Below are 14,435 nucleotides of genomic sequence, written 5' to 3'. Positions count from 1 at the left end.
ATAAAATATCCGTTAGAATAAAGTTTTAAACTTGAAAATATAACATTATCTAGCATTTTGGGTATAAAAAAACGCAAATCCAAGTTAACCTAAAAACGAATTTTGAGGTTTTGGTTTGCCTCCCCTAAACACGAATTGAAGTTGCGTTTTCAATTTTTTTAAAAAATAAAAACAAAACACGCAACTCTGTTTTTTATTAAAAAAATAGAACGCGAAACTCTATTTTAGAGTGACATTTTGGCATCTTTTTCCAAAGTGACATTGATGGTCATTATTATCCCTCAAATTCTGACATTTGGGGCTAGCACCCGTTAAATACTCTTTAATTAACCATTGTTTTTTGTTCATTTGATCTCCAAATTGAAGTTCCAACATATGTAATATCCTGGGTATTTGGTTGATGGTTAATGTGCACTGGTTAACTGTAATCGAAATCTTAAACACAATTCTTTGTGTCTGGATTATCAATTTAGGGGTCGTTTGGTTCGCCACATTCTGGAATCAGGCATGGGTTTCAGCCATTTCAGACGTTTGGTTCAGAAAAATAAATTTCATACCCATTTCTCGAACCCCAAAGGTAGGGTTTTTTCATACCTAAGTAGGGAGGTGGGTATAAGGGAGGGGTATGAGTATCAACTTTTATTTCACTATTTTAATTTTTATTCAAACAATTAAATATAATTTTTAGCACTAAAAGAAATCTATGAACCTAAAAAATATTAAATTAATAATAAAATTAATATATATAATTAAATTAAAATTATTGACTTAACATATTTTAAATTAAAAATATATATTATAACACTCAACCAAATACATGATGATATCAGATATGATACATGATACTCATATCACTCTATCTCGATTTCTCGATTTCTGATTCCAACCTGATACTACATTTTCAACCAAACGACGGCTTAACGGTTGGAAATGAAAATCCCATCCCCTGTTGATGGGAAAACTAAACTCATCATGCCCTTAGATTTTCCTTTCATTTCCATTCTGATGATCCATTCATGTTCCCATAATTTATTAACTAGCCCCGTCAAAGTGAAAACAATTTTATATAACATTACTATTCTATAAAAGAATCTTTGAAAAATAAAAAGATAATTGGCCTTGAAATAGAATTGTAGAAGCCAGGGAAAAAGTATGAAGGTCTTTATAAGAAAAAATGACATGAAATGATCCTCAAAATTCAATCCTCATTCTTATGTAGTCATGACGTTATAAGTATGGAATTTGTTTTGTTTTTAAAAAAAAATGAAAAAAGTTACATAACCACTCCACGTGGGGGATAGTAAATGAAATAGTTACAATTACAAACATACAAAATCACTGAAACCGGGTTCGTTCCTTGCTTGCCCTCTTTATCTCTAGAAAACACCGATCGTATTGGTAGCCCCTGTCTATATAATATTGAAAAGAGAGGAGTATACTATAGAGGCATCTGATTAAATAAATCAAAAGAGAGGAAGATCAATGATTTCCAACAACCTAGACAAGGCGGTTGTGGATGTTTGGAAACGCGAAGTCGGTCACATCTCTAATCGCACCTTCGCTCTCCGCCTCGCTGCCTCTCAGGTGGTTACTTCTCCATTCTCCATTTATTATTACTCCGTAAATTTAGATTAATAACCTCCCCTCCTCCATTTATTTTTTATTCTTAGGTAGCTACTAGCTATATACACTTTGTTTTTAAGCTCATTAATAAATCTTCTTATTTCACTTTTAATGTTTGCGTGTCTCTGTACTAAGTGAATGTGAGCATATGTGTACTGTAATACTAGTTTGTGTTTGTTTGTTTACAATATTGTTATACATATAACTTTTATAGCTCTCTACTCGAGTATTTACAAGTATAAATTTGTATAAAAACTACTTCCTGCTAAATTTACGGATTCAAGGGGAGTAGAGGTGTGACATATTTGTTTAATTTTAAATGGGATGCCAAGAAGTAGTCGTTATGAATTAAAGTACAGCTGTCGGATATATTTCTTGATTTCACAGCTACAAATTGTTGTGTTGTTATCCGTGTTAGTTTGAACTATATTAAGCGTGCGGTATATTAATTTAGGCCTTAATTGTTGTCATGATAGCAAATGTAGGTTAAAGTTTGTAATATTTAAATTTGTGGCAACATTACTTCTCCTTTTGTTGTCAATTTCAAGGACTAATTTTTTCCCATTCTGTTTGTTTACAGTGTTGTGTGTATTTTTCTTTTAGGATTGTAAGTATGTGTCATTCAAATTTTAATGTGATCAATTTAAGTAGTTGGCAGCTTTTTAGTTGGTTATTGTTGTTAATTTGGGTTAGAATTGATTAATTCCTTTAAATCATGTTCCCGGCTTTTTGAGAGGGTTAATTTTGTTTTTCAGGATCTTGTGCTGCGTCTCGATCTACATGGGAAACTAGATAAGCACAGGGGTTGCGTCAACACCGTAAGCTTTAGTTCTGATGGTGATATTCTTGTTTCGGGCTCTGATGACCGAAGGGTTATACTGTGGGATTGGCAATGTGGGCGCATTAAACTCGCATTTCATACTGGTCATAACAACAATGTTTTTCAAGCAAAATTCATGCCTTTCTCGGATGACAGAAGCATTGTCACCTGTGCTGCTGATGGGCAGGTACGTATCTTCTTGTGTGTCGCTACTCTGTGGGAGCACCAGAAGCTACTCTATGATAAGTTGAAGTTGGTCGAGAATGTGTAATCTAATCAATATCTGGGATTTTTCAATTATTTGTACTGAAATTTTCTTCAAGATTACGTTGTAGTAAATACTTTATGAAATTTGAAAGTAATATTTTGTATTGTTCTTAGGTGAGGCATGCTAAGATTCTTGAACGTGGTCACGTAGAGACCAAACTGTTATCCAAACATCAAGGACGAGCTCATAAGCTGGCAATTGAACCTGGAAGCCCTCATATCTTCTATACATGTGGTGAAGATGGACTAGTCCAACACGTGAGTAGAGTCCTTTGTCAATTTTACCCATGCCAATATTTTGTATAATCATTCCCCTACAATACATTAGCAAATATGATTTCCATAGTTGTTGAATAATATATTCCCTTGCAAGGGCATGTCCCATGGGCTTGGTGTCGGGGGTAGCTATGTATTAAGGTGTAAGTGTTTTAAATTTAAACTATCCTGACTCGTATACATTGTTGAAATGCGTCTAATATATGAATGGGTAGACACGTTAATAGGAAGCAAACTTTGAGATCGTAAGTGCAAATATTTTCCCTTAATTAAGCATTTGCATCATTTCTCAATGGATTTATATTTTTTCATGCTCGCCCCCCCATTCCTTTTTTCCTTTTCTGTACCATATGGACGGAGTTAGCCAGCACAAACTTAATATTTTGAATACGTCTTTATTTTCTGTTTCCAACATGGAAATTATCCAATCTAGAAGAGAGCCATAAGAGGTAAACTGGATGTAGTGAACTAGTGATCTTGTTAGATGCTTAAACGTGAAAAGTGACGCGTGTAGTTAATATAAATGAGTATTTGTAACAGATTTTCTATTCAGTGGAGGCTCTTAAGATTATGTATTAGTTTCTTAAATATATGTAGTCATTCTTTTCTCTGCTTATCCATATTTGAGTAACACAATGGGTTCATTAATATTATTTCTTGCAGTTTGATCTGAGAACTGGAGCTTCTACAGAACTTTTTACTTGCCAGTCTGTACAAGATGGTGTAATGCCAGTTGTTCGTCTGAATGCCATTGCAATAGACCCAAGGAATCCTAACCTGTTTGCAGTTGCAGGCTCAGATGAATATGCTAGGCTGTATGATATTCGCAAGTACAAGTGGGATGGCTCATCTGATTTTGGTCAGCCGACTGACTACTTTTGCCCTCAACATTTAATTGAGGATGGGCTGGTGGGAATAACTGGTTTGGCATTCTCCGATCAAAGTGAGCTACTTGCCACTTACAATGATGAATTCATATATTTATTCACGAAGGACATGGGCTTAGGACCTCATCCAGATTTAACCTCTCTTAAATATATGGACAGTGATGCTGATGAAGTTAAATCTCATCATGTCCCGGGTGAATCTTCTTCAGAGAACAATTCTAATGTCGTAGATTCTCCACAAGTTTACAAGGGGCATCGGAACAGTGAAACAGTGAAGGGTGTGAACTTCTTTGGGCCTAGATGTGAGTATGTTGTTAGTGGGTCAGATTGTGGACGGATTTTCATTTGGAGGAAGAGAACTGGGGAACTCTTACGAGTAATAGAAGCAGATAAGAAAGTAGTTAACTGTATTGAACCGCATCCTCATACAACTGCACTGGCTAGCAGTGGGATTGAGAGTGACATTAAACTATGGACTCCAAAAGCTGCTGAGAGAGCTAGTCTGCCTAAAAACATCGAAAGGGTATGTTTATTTATTTATTATAATTATTATTGAATAATTTTTTGCAACTTGACTATCTTTAATGTGGTCTGCACTCCGGTCACAATGCGTTTTCTAAGAAATGCATGGTAGCCTGATGCAACATTCTTCATAAGCAATCTTTTCTGCACAAAGACTGATAATGCATCCTTTCAGTGTAAAGATTATTCCTATTCGCTTATCCCTAAAATACGGGAAAAAAACTTAGGTTATTTTTTATGTGCGTTCTTAGAAGTTACTACCTCCCTGCCGAATGTAGATGTCTAGCAAACACCGGTTTTTTCTTTTTATTTTTATATTTTTGTCTAAAGTATTTTTATCTTTGTTCTTCAAACATCACCAACAAAAGCGTTTATCTGATTTTGTCATGGTTTATTTTTGTTTCATAATTATTTATTATTTTCATTATTGAACACCATCAATTGGAGGTCTAAAGTCAGATTTGTTATGTATCAAATTGCTAGTAGTTAAAAGAAATTGTGTGGTTGCTAGAAAGTCTACGAACTGTATGGGGGCAGTAGAGGAAGTATTAATTTTCTGCCTTGTATCTTTTGCACAAGGTTCTGATGCCTGGTCGAAGTCATTTCTTTACTAGTAGTGATGATGAGGATTACTTTTTTGATTTCACCGAGGACGAGTTTGACTCTTATAATGATGGAGGTGACAGTTCTTCTGAATGTGACGATGACGATGACAATGACGATGACGATGACGATGACGATGACGATGACGATGACGATGACGATGACGATGACGATGACGATGACGATGACGATGACGATGACGATGATGATGATGATGATGATGGTGATGAAGATTGTGTTGGTGAAGATGGTGTTGATGATGATATTGAGGTGGGAGAATGAGATGAGAACACGAGTAGATGGAGGTGCTTCACTCGTGTTATGAACAATTTGTTGACAGATGAAAATTTTGATTGTTCTCAATATTCTTTTGGTGGTGATGGTGATTTTGTTCCATGGATTAACGACTTGAAGGCCACTAATTAGTTGCACACTTAGCTAGCGAATTGGTGTATATTAGCTGTTATTGACTATGCCGGTGACTGACTTGATAAGTAGTTGAGCTGGTGCTGATTATCATGATTCTTATACTTTCCTGCTTTCTGTTTCCAGCTGAGACCTAAGGCCAGGGGCTGGATGTCCATGGCTTCACCTGAGGACCTGATGTTGCAACTATTTTCACTTCAAAGGAGGAGGACAAGTTCTGAGGACAATGAGCAGCAGTCAATGATGCGCAATGAGCTGCTTGAGCTTATGTATGACGGTAACAGTGATAGTTCTTCAGAAGCCGACGGCTATTCCTCCAGTGAAGATGTTTTTGGTTGAATGATGTTGGGGATCCCTTTGTTTTTCTAGTACTTAAAAATTGTACATATTACAAGAAATAAGTTTCAAAACTTGTGAACCTGATGCCGTGTTTTTCTCATCATTTCGTTTAATGTAACTTTCTGAAATTCTACAAATCTTTGGTTCAGTTACTGTTATTTCAATCAAAAGGTCAATATGGTTTTTTGTCAAGAGCCTGACAGTTGGTGCTGATTTATCTACATCTGTGGAGTATTTGAATTTTCAAATAAAAAGCTCCGTCTCTATATATGTATATACAATATGATAGAAGGTAGTGTAGAAGGCCCTTTACACTTGTGTTTACTGGATTTGGTAATTTTCTGATCTGAATCTAACTATACAAACACTAAAAAGAAATTCACCCATCAGATAATATCAGGGGATATCCCCCTGGAACAGTGGGCAAATCGACAATAGTGGACTTAGAGATGTGAAATGTACAAGAAATGAAACAAAAACATCTAAATATATATATATATATATATATATATATTAACTTGAGTGCCAAAAGAGAAAATACAGAAAAAAGGCGGCAGGGTGATGAATCATATGCAAAAAATGACCATAAAGAAAAGACAGGGAGAGCAGGAATGGTAATGGAATAGCATCAATAAGTGGAATTCGAAACAAGCACATCTAGCTATGAGAAAAAAAAAAAAAGGCTTGTTTACTGAAACATGACCATTCACAGCATAAATGTACATGCACATATGTACGAAGAATCCTCGGCCGGCTGTCAGGGAGTGCCATAGATGCAACCGCTCCACTCCTTTTTCTCCATATAAAACCATGTATGCACAAGCATATATACGAAAAACATACTCTTCACAACCATGGATACTCTCCCTATATTATTCACCACTGCAGTACTCGGGGGAGGCTTTTACTGGTTCATCTGCATCTTAGGCTCCCCTGAACGGAAGGGCAAACGGGCCATCGACCTCTCTGGTGGCTCAATCCACAACGACAAAGTCCAAGATAATTACAACAAGTATTGGTCTTTCTTTAATCGCCCTAAAGAAATTGAAAAACCTGATAATGTTCCTGCCTTTGTAGACACCTTCTATAATCTTGTTACTGATATTTATGAATGGGGTTGGGGCCAATCTTTTCATTTCGCACCATCTTTACCTGGAAAATCATACCTTGAAGCTACTCAAATCCACGAAGAAACGGCTGTAGATTTTCTAAATGTGAAACCTGGTGATAAAATTCTTGATGTTGGTTGTGGTGTTGGCGGGCCTATGAGAGCTATTGCTTCTCATTCAGGTGCTAATATTGTTGGCATCACAATCAACGAGTATCAAGTGGAGCGTGCTCGTATGCATAATAAGAAAGCAGGGTTAGATTCCTTATGTGAAGTTGTTTGCGGAAACTTTCTTGAAATGCCTTTTGAAGATAATAGTTTTGACGGGGTTTATGCAATGGAAGCTACCTGTCATGCACCTAAACTGGAAGATGTTTACGCTGAAATATATCGGGTTTTAAAGCCCGGATGTTTATATGTTTCATATGAATGGGTGACTACTGAATTTTACGATGCCAATAACAAGGTACATGTAGAAATTGTACGAGAGGTTGAGAGAGGTAATGCATTACCAGGGTTAAGGCATTATAGCGATTTATCGAAGATCGCGAAAAAGGTTGGGTTTGAAGTTGTGAAAGAGAAAGACTTTGCCAAGGCACCGGCAGGAGCATGGTGGACAAGGCTGAAAATGGGGAGAATTGCATATTGGAGGAACCATGTTCTGGTTGTGATATTATCGTTTCTGGGGATGGCACCGAAAGGGACTGTGGATGTTCATGAAATGCTGTGTGTGACTGCAGATTACTTGACTAGAGGTGGCGAGGCTAAGATTTTTACTCCCATGCATATGATTCTCTGCAAGAAACCAGAATTACATTAGCAAGCTTTTTGTTCATCTGTTTCCCTTTGGTTTGTTTGTTATAGTAGTTCTTTTGCGCTAAGGTAAGTGCGTTAATGACTGGGTAAAATCAAATTCTATTCTGCAATACACTCTAGCTTGCTCATTCTCTATTAAACTACTCTTTCTCTTTCTTGTTTCAAAATAAACTACCTTTTTAATTATTAACAAAAATATACATACAAATAAATATTTGCCAAGTAAAATTTGTGTCTGTCTTTTCTTTGTTCAACAATATAACTAAACTACAATTTATTTTTAAGTTTATTGTGAAAGGGATAACTAGACAAATCTTTTGTTGGAATGATCGAGTACTTCTCCCTGCTTTCTGCTTTGCGAGGGTGCGTCTGTATCATTAATTACTAAAAAAAAGAAAAATAGAAGAAAAAGCACAAGTTAAAGAACTTTCGGGTTATATACTCCCATCTGTCACACATATAATTATATACATTTTTTAAATATCTCAGCACGTATTTTAAGATAATATAAAATAACTTTCATAAATTCTTTTTAATTTTTTATTAAATTTTATACAACAAATTTTATTCTGGAAATAAATTAAAAATTTTATTTAAATAAATATATCTTTAAAATATGTGCATAGTCCCGTTTTCCAATATGTACTTACTTTATACTATAATAACCGGAATAAGATATAATTTGTAGTTTGGTTAACCCCTCACTTTGGTTATCCTTTTCCATCTTAACTATCGGATCTTCTCCATCAAATAATCAGAACCGTTAAATCTAAATACTAAAAAAATGCATTATTCAAGTTCTCAGGTTCGAATATCGTCAACAACAAGCATTTATATTATTATTTATAAAGATAATATAAGTTCCAGGTTTGAATCTCGTTAACAACAAATATTTATATTATTATTTAAAAAGATACATATAAATTTTCAGGTTTGAATTTTACTAACAACAAACATTTACCTAATCTCATCAATCATATAATATATTTATACTATTTAAATTTAACTTAAAATTATATATAATCAAATTATAATTATTTAATTATTATTTAATATTTAACTATTTATATAAAATTTTAATAAAATTACATAAAATAGAAATAAAAATATATAAATATTTAATCAAGAGCGGTGCACCTAAGCTAGTATATATTAAATTATTAACTGGGGAAAGGAGGGGCGGAGAAACTAATACAATTATACAGCTAGCTAGCCTTAAGAAAACCCTAATACAGCTCGCTGATGTGGAAAAATAGCCCGCTTTTACGATGCGGACAAAAATTACATTGAAAAATATATATTTAGAAAGAAAGCATGTTTCTGCGATAAGAACTCCTGGATACCTAAAGGATACGTGTAGCTAGGGTTGTACGCGGTTCAGATCGGATGGGTTTTGGGGCAAAAGTTGAACCAAACTGTGAAGAGCGGTTTTAGAAAATTGTCATCCGCAACCGCAAATGCGGTTGCGGTTAACCGCGTCAATTGCGGTTGCGAATTTGCGGTTATTACGGATCGGTTTGCGGTTCAACCACTTATTTTGAAATAATTAATAATTTGCAAAAAACAAAATTCGGAATATTAATAAATTAAAGTTTAAGATACGTGATAAATTTACATTCAAAAATAAAATAAAAACTAATGTTCCGTGTGGAGCAAAAATATTAAAAATATACAAAAATATGGAGGCGGGAGAAAAAAAAAGATAAAAAAAATTACATGTTGATTACATTTTCCATTTGTTTGATTATATATCTTATAATGATTGTGAATCTTATTAACAAAGTCTTAACATTAACCTAAGATTAGTTAATAAATGTGTATACTTATTAATTTATATGATATCAACTATATTTTTGGAAATATATTTTATTATAAATATATGTTACGAGTTGCGGTTGCGATTTTGCGATTTTTAAGAATTTAAAACCACATCCAAACCGCGAATGAGCGGTTTTTAAAATTTAAATCCACAATAAACCCGCGTTCGCGATTATCCGTAAAATACGGTTCGATTGCGAACGGTTGGATGCGGTTGTTGTACACCCCGGTGTAGCGATGAACACAGAAGAATAGATTATTTCCAGATTATCAAATTACCGAGAATAATTATGACTTTTCACTTATTTTTTATTTTGAAAATAAGAAAGTTGCTCTGTAAATAATATTTTGCTACTTCCTTCAAATTTTTGAATAGTAAATCTAAGTATACGACAAGAATCATTAAAATATCCGGAGACATGAACGATTTTAGAAATTTCACAATTTCCGAATTTATCCCTGGGAAGCCAATCCCAATAAAATTCTTCATATTTACTTCTTATTATTATTAATACAATATTAAATTTAAAGAATAAAAGGAAATTAGAGAAATAGATATTTTATTCAAAAATATGAAATAAGAGATGAGATAGAATTTTTCTTTTAAAATAAGATGAAATCTAAGATAAGATAGAAAATGAGCATATCAAATTTTTAAAGAAAACTAACTAGTATTTTAGAATGACATTTACGTCAATTTTCTTATATTTTATATTTAAGATTTCATTAGCATTAGTGATGTTCTAAAAAGTGCTATAAAAATTTCCTACTAATTCACTGTATAACAATTACCGATTTGATTAATCTTTATGAATTATATATAAATTTATATTTTATAATATGTAAAGCTAATTTATTAAATATTAATAATATATTAAAATATATTCAACCTTTTCCCGATTAATCCAAAATTTGTCCATTAATCCATGCTCAAATACACAGATTAGTTGTGATTACCAATTTCTATATCCATTGATGGTGATAAGTACTTATTATTTTAAATGGGGAACGAAGGTAATATATATATATATATATATATATATATGATAATAAATTAAAATAAATGATCGGCTTATAAATGAGATAATTATTAAAATATTATTTTCTTCGTGTTGCTCATTTTTTTATGAACAAAACCCGATGTAATGTTTTGGCACCAAAACCCTACATACCAAAACACTATCGTTTTCACCTCAAAATACTATTTTATCTAATATTTTACATATGTATATATATAGAAGAAGATGTTTTTATACCCAAACAAAAAATTGTTTAAACTGCAAAATATTAAAATTTTATTTTAATTGTTTCTAAAATCCAAAAATATAGTGGTGAACCCTAAAATGTTAAAAATTATTAAATTAAGTTACATCCATAAATTATACAATAATAAATATTATTATTATATAATTTATTTTTTTATATTTTTTTTCCCAGCCCTAAACCATAAATTAAATCAGGGTTAGGCTCTTTATGGCCTAAATCCTAAACTTAAATCGGTGTAATTTTTATTAATTTCTTTTTTTAATATTTTTAAAAATTAAAGAAATTGTTAAGTTTTAAAATGTTAAAAATTGTTAAATTACATGTGTTTATGTTTAATAATTTTAAAATTCAAAAATAAGTAGTGAATCCAAAAAAATAAAATTTGTTAAATTGGAGTACACTCTTAAATTTTAAAAATAAATAAAAAAAAATGTAAAAAATGTAATATTAAATGGTGCGACATCCAAAATGATACACAAAAAGATGCTCAAAATAATTAAAAAAAACCAAATGATGACATGACAGATCTTATAGCGTTAAACTACTTAAAATATTAAAAAACTCTATATTATTTAACATTTTATACTATTTTCCAAACACAATATTTTGTATTGAATTGATATTTTGATCCATTTGTCTATCAGTTATAGGGCCGTAATTCGAGTCGAGCGGCTCACGAACTCGCCCGATTCGAACTCGTTTAAGTGGGTTCGACTCGGCTCGTTTAGTTAAACGAGCCGAGTTCGGGTGACTCGTTTAATTACCCAAGCCGGCTCGACTCGACTCGTAAAATTAAATGAGCCGAATTTGGGTAGAGTTCGTCCTGAAGACGGATGTGACGGGAAGAAATGTCATCGATGAGTAAAATTAATCGAGCCGGCTCGCTAAAACCAGCTCGTTTAGCTAAACGAACGAGTTCGACTCGACTCGTGAAATTAAACGAGTCTAGTTCGGGTAGAGATTTAAGCTCGATTAGTTAAACGAGTCGGCTCGACTCGATTCAATTAATCTCGGCTCAAATTATGTCCGGCTCGAAACTCGGCTTATTCACTCCGAATACGGCCCTAATTAGTTGCGTCCCTTCGTTAGGGATGACAATCGGTTCGGTCGAAACGGGATTAGCAAAAACCAAACCCGAACCCGATTATTTTTGCCAAACCCGAACCCGGAAAAACCTGAACCACTAAACCCGAACCCGAACCCATTGGGTTTGGTTCGGGTTCGGTTCGGGTTCGGGTTTGTAGATCACCATCAAATTGCACCTTAATTTGTACAAACTCTTGTGAAAAATTACTAGGATACGATTTGAGCAAAGTGCTCATAAATATAACGATACTGAAATTTTTGGGGTTAAATTAGAGGGTTCAGAGAAGACAATGGATCATGTCTCTATGAATAAAAATGTTGGTGAAATAATACAACAATCTTAACCTTTAGTATACTTGTATTGAACATGCTGCTAAAAACATATTTAAACGACTTTAATGCAATAGTTTGTAAAAAGTATAAATTTCTAGTACTATTATTAGTAATATATTATGTTATATATTATATGACTACTTATAAAATGTAAAATATTATTTATATATTAACACGGGTTTCGGATCGGGTTTGGGTTCGGATCGGAACAGAATGATTTTCGGGTTTTCGGGTCGGGTTCGAAACAGTATGCCTTAAACCCAAACCCGAATCACCCGACCCGAAAATGATTCGGGTTTAAAAATCAAACCCGAACCCGAATCCAAACCCGAAATATTCGGGATCGGTAAAACCCGATCGGATCGGTACAGATCGGGTATCCATCGGTTCGGTACAACTTCATCATCAACTTAAATGTAATGTGATCAAATTTTGTTATCTTGTTCGCCATAGTAGCTTGCGTGTCACCACATGTTAGAGATCTAAAACCCCCCAAAAAAATTCTACAAATAATAAATCAAACCCAAATTTCACTCTACACTTCTTTCACTTGACACTTCTTTATTTTTACACAATACAAAAACAAACCATGGATACTCTCCCATTACTATTAACAGCCGGTTTAATCGCCGGAGGTTTATACTGGTTCATCTGCATCTTGGGCTCCGCCGAACGGAAAGGCAAACGCGCCGTCAATCTCTCCGGCGGCTCCATCGACGACGACAAAGTCCAAGATAATTACGACAGTTATTGGTCTTTTTTTAAAACCCCTAAACAAATTGAAAAAACTGAAAAAGTTCCTGCTTTTGTAGACACTTTTTACAATCTTGTTACTGATATTTATGAATGGGGTTGGGGTCAATCTTTTCATTTTTCCCCTTCTATACCCGGAAAATCGAATCTTGAATCTACCCAGATCCATGAAGAAATGGCTGTAGATCTATTGAATGTTAAGCCTGGTCACAAGATTCTTGATGCTGGCTGTGGTGTTGGTGGTCCAATGCGTGCTATTGCTGCTCATTCCGGTGCCAATGTGGTTGGAATTACTATTAATGAGTATCAAGTTAATCGGGCTCGGTTGCATAATAAGAAAGCTGGGTTGGATGGATTGTGTGAAGTAGTGTGCGGGAATTTTCTTGAAATGCCTTTTGAGGATAATAGTTTTGACGGTGTTTATTCAATTGAGGCTACTTGTCATGCTCCCAAGTTGGAGGATGTTTATGCTGAGATTTATCGGGTTTTGAAACCGGGTGCTTTGTATGTTTCGTATGAGTGGGTTACTACGGAATTTTATGATGGGAAGAATGAGGAACATGTGGAGATTATTCAAGGGATTGAGAGGGGGGATGCGTTGCCGGGGTTGAGGCATTACACTGATATTGCTGAGATTGCGAAGAAAGTTGGGTTTGAAGTTGTTAAGGAGAAGGATTTGGCCAAACCACCGGCTAGACCCTGGTGGACGAGGTTGAAGATGGGGAGGATTGCTTATTGGAGGAACCATATTCTTGTTATGATTTTATCGTTTTTGGGGATTGCACCCAAAGGAACTGTGGATGTTCATGAGATGTTGTTTGTCACTGCAGATTACTTGACTAGAGGCGGTGAGACTAAGATTTTTACTCCTATGCATATGATTCTCTGCAGAAAACCCGTATAAGAATATTACTGTGGAGGTTTTTCTCAAGCTGTTTCTTTTTGTTTTGTTTTGTTAATTAGGCCTTTAATTTAAGAGTTGTGGTCATTTAGAGTAAATTTCATCTTGTTGTTAAGGTTCAAAGCTTGAGGGTGCATCTTTAATTGTAGTTTATATTTAGAGTATTTGACAATGTCTACTGCTACAAGAATACTCTTCATGTAACTTTTAAGGTAATTGATGTTATTCAAAATTTGGGAATTTCCAAAGTTAAATCTATTGGATGTGTTGTTTTGTCCAAAAGGGCATAGGTTTTAAACTTCTTAAGAGTTTTCCTATTATAGTTATCTTTTTTGAAGTTCTGTATATGTCTTATTGTTCAAAAGTTTGTATCTTTTTTCAATGGACCACTCACAATTTTTTGTTTAAAATGGCATTTTAGCTGTAAAACTGATGGCATTGTCCTCTGGTAAATAATTTTTTGAGCAGACATGTCATGTGATATAATTAGCTGTAACTATAAGGACATAGTATTACATTCACATTGGTAGAGACTAGAGAGTCATGTGACGTCCCCTTGTGGTCCTTATGTGTTTTGAAGGGAATGAAGGA

General features: G+C 34.0%; 3 protein-coding genes across 4 annotated transcripts; all 3 read left to right on the top strand.

The window, feature by feature from the left end:
- Positions 1-1,314: 1,314 nt before the first annotated feature.
- On the top strand, positions 1,315-5,955 carry LOC141684001 (uncharacterized). Of its 2 annotated transcripts, none has more exons than XM_074488834.1 (5): positions 1,315-1,584; positions 2,379-2,630; positions 2,825-2,968; positions 3,650-4,396; positions 4,975-5,544. In XM_074488834.1, exons 1-5 carry the CDS (start codon positions 1,483-1,485, stop codon positions 5,278-5,280), a joined length of 1,551 nt encoding a protein of 516 aa, XP_074344935.1. In that variant the 5' UTR covers positions 1,315-1,482; the 3' UTR covers positions 5,281-5,544. The 2 variants fall into 2 exon arrangements, with proteins under 2 accessions (XP_074344935.1, XP_074344936.1); XM_074488835.1 differs by lacking the exon at positions 4,975-5,544 and adding an exon at positions 5,551-5,955 and having other exon boundaries at positions 1,321-1,584.
- Positions 5,956-6,617: 662 nt separating this feature from the next.
- On the top strand, positions 6,618-7,691 carry LOC141687181 (24-methylenesterol C-methyltransferase 2-like). Its single transcript, XM_074492368.1, has one exon. The coding sequence runs from the start codon at positions 6,618-6,620 to the stop codon at positions 7,689-7,691; it is 1,074 nt and encodes a 357-aa protein (XP_074348469.1).
- Positions 7,692-12,642: 4,951 nt separating this feature from the next.
- LOC141684732 (24-methylenesterol C-methyltransferase 2-like) lies at positions 12,643-14,102 on the top strand. Its single transcript, XM_074489835.1, has one exon. The coding sequence runs from the start codon at positions 12,780-12,782 to the stop codon at positions 13,845-13,847; it is 1,068 nt and encodes a 355-aa protein (XP_074345936.1). The 5' UTR covers positions 12,643-12,779; the 3' UTR covers positions 13,848-14,102.
- The last annotated feature ends 333 nt before the right edge of the window (positions 14,103-14,435 follow it).

This window comes from Apium graveolens, chromosome 9, assembly GCF_009905375.1.
Source record: "Apium graveolens cultivar Ventura chromosome 9, ASM990537v1, whole genome shotgun sequence".
Lineage (NCBI taxonomy): Eukaryota > Viridiplantae > Streptophyta > Magnoliopsida > Apiales > Apiaceae > Apium > Apium graveolens.
This window is presented reverse-complemented; position numbering and strand designations above follow the sequence as displayed.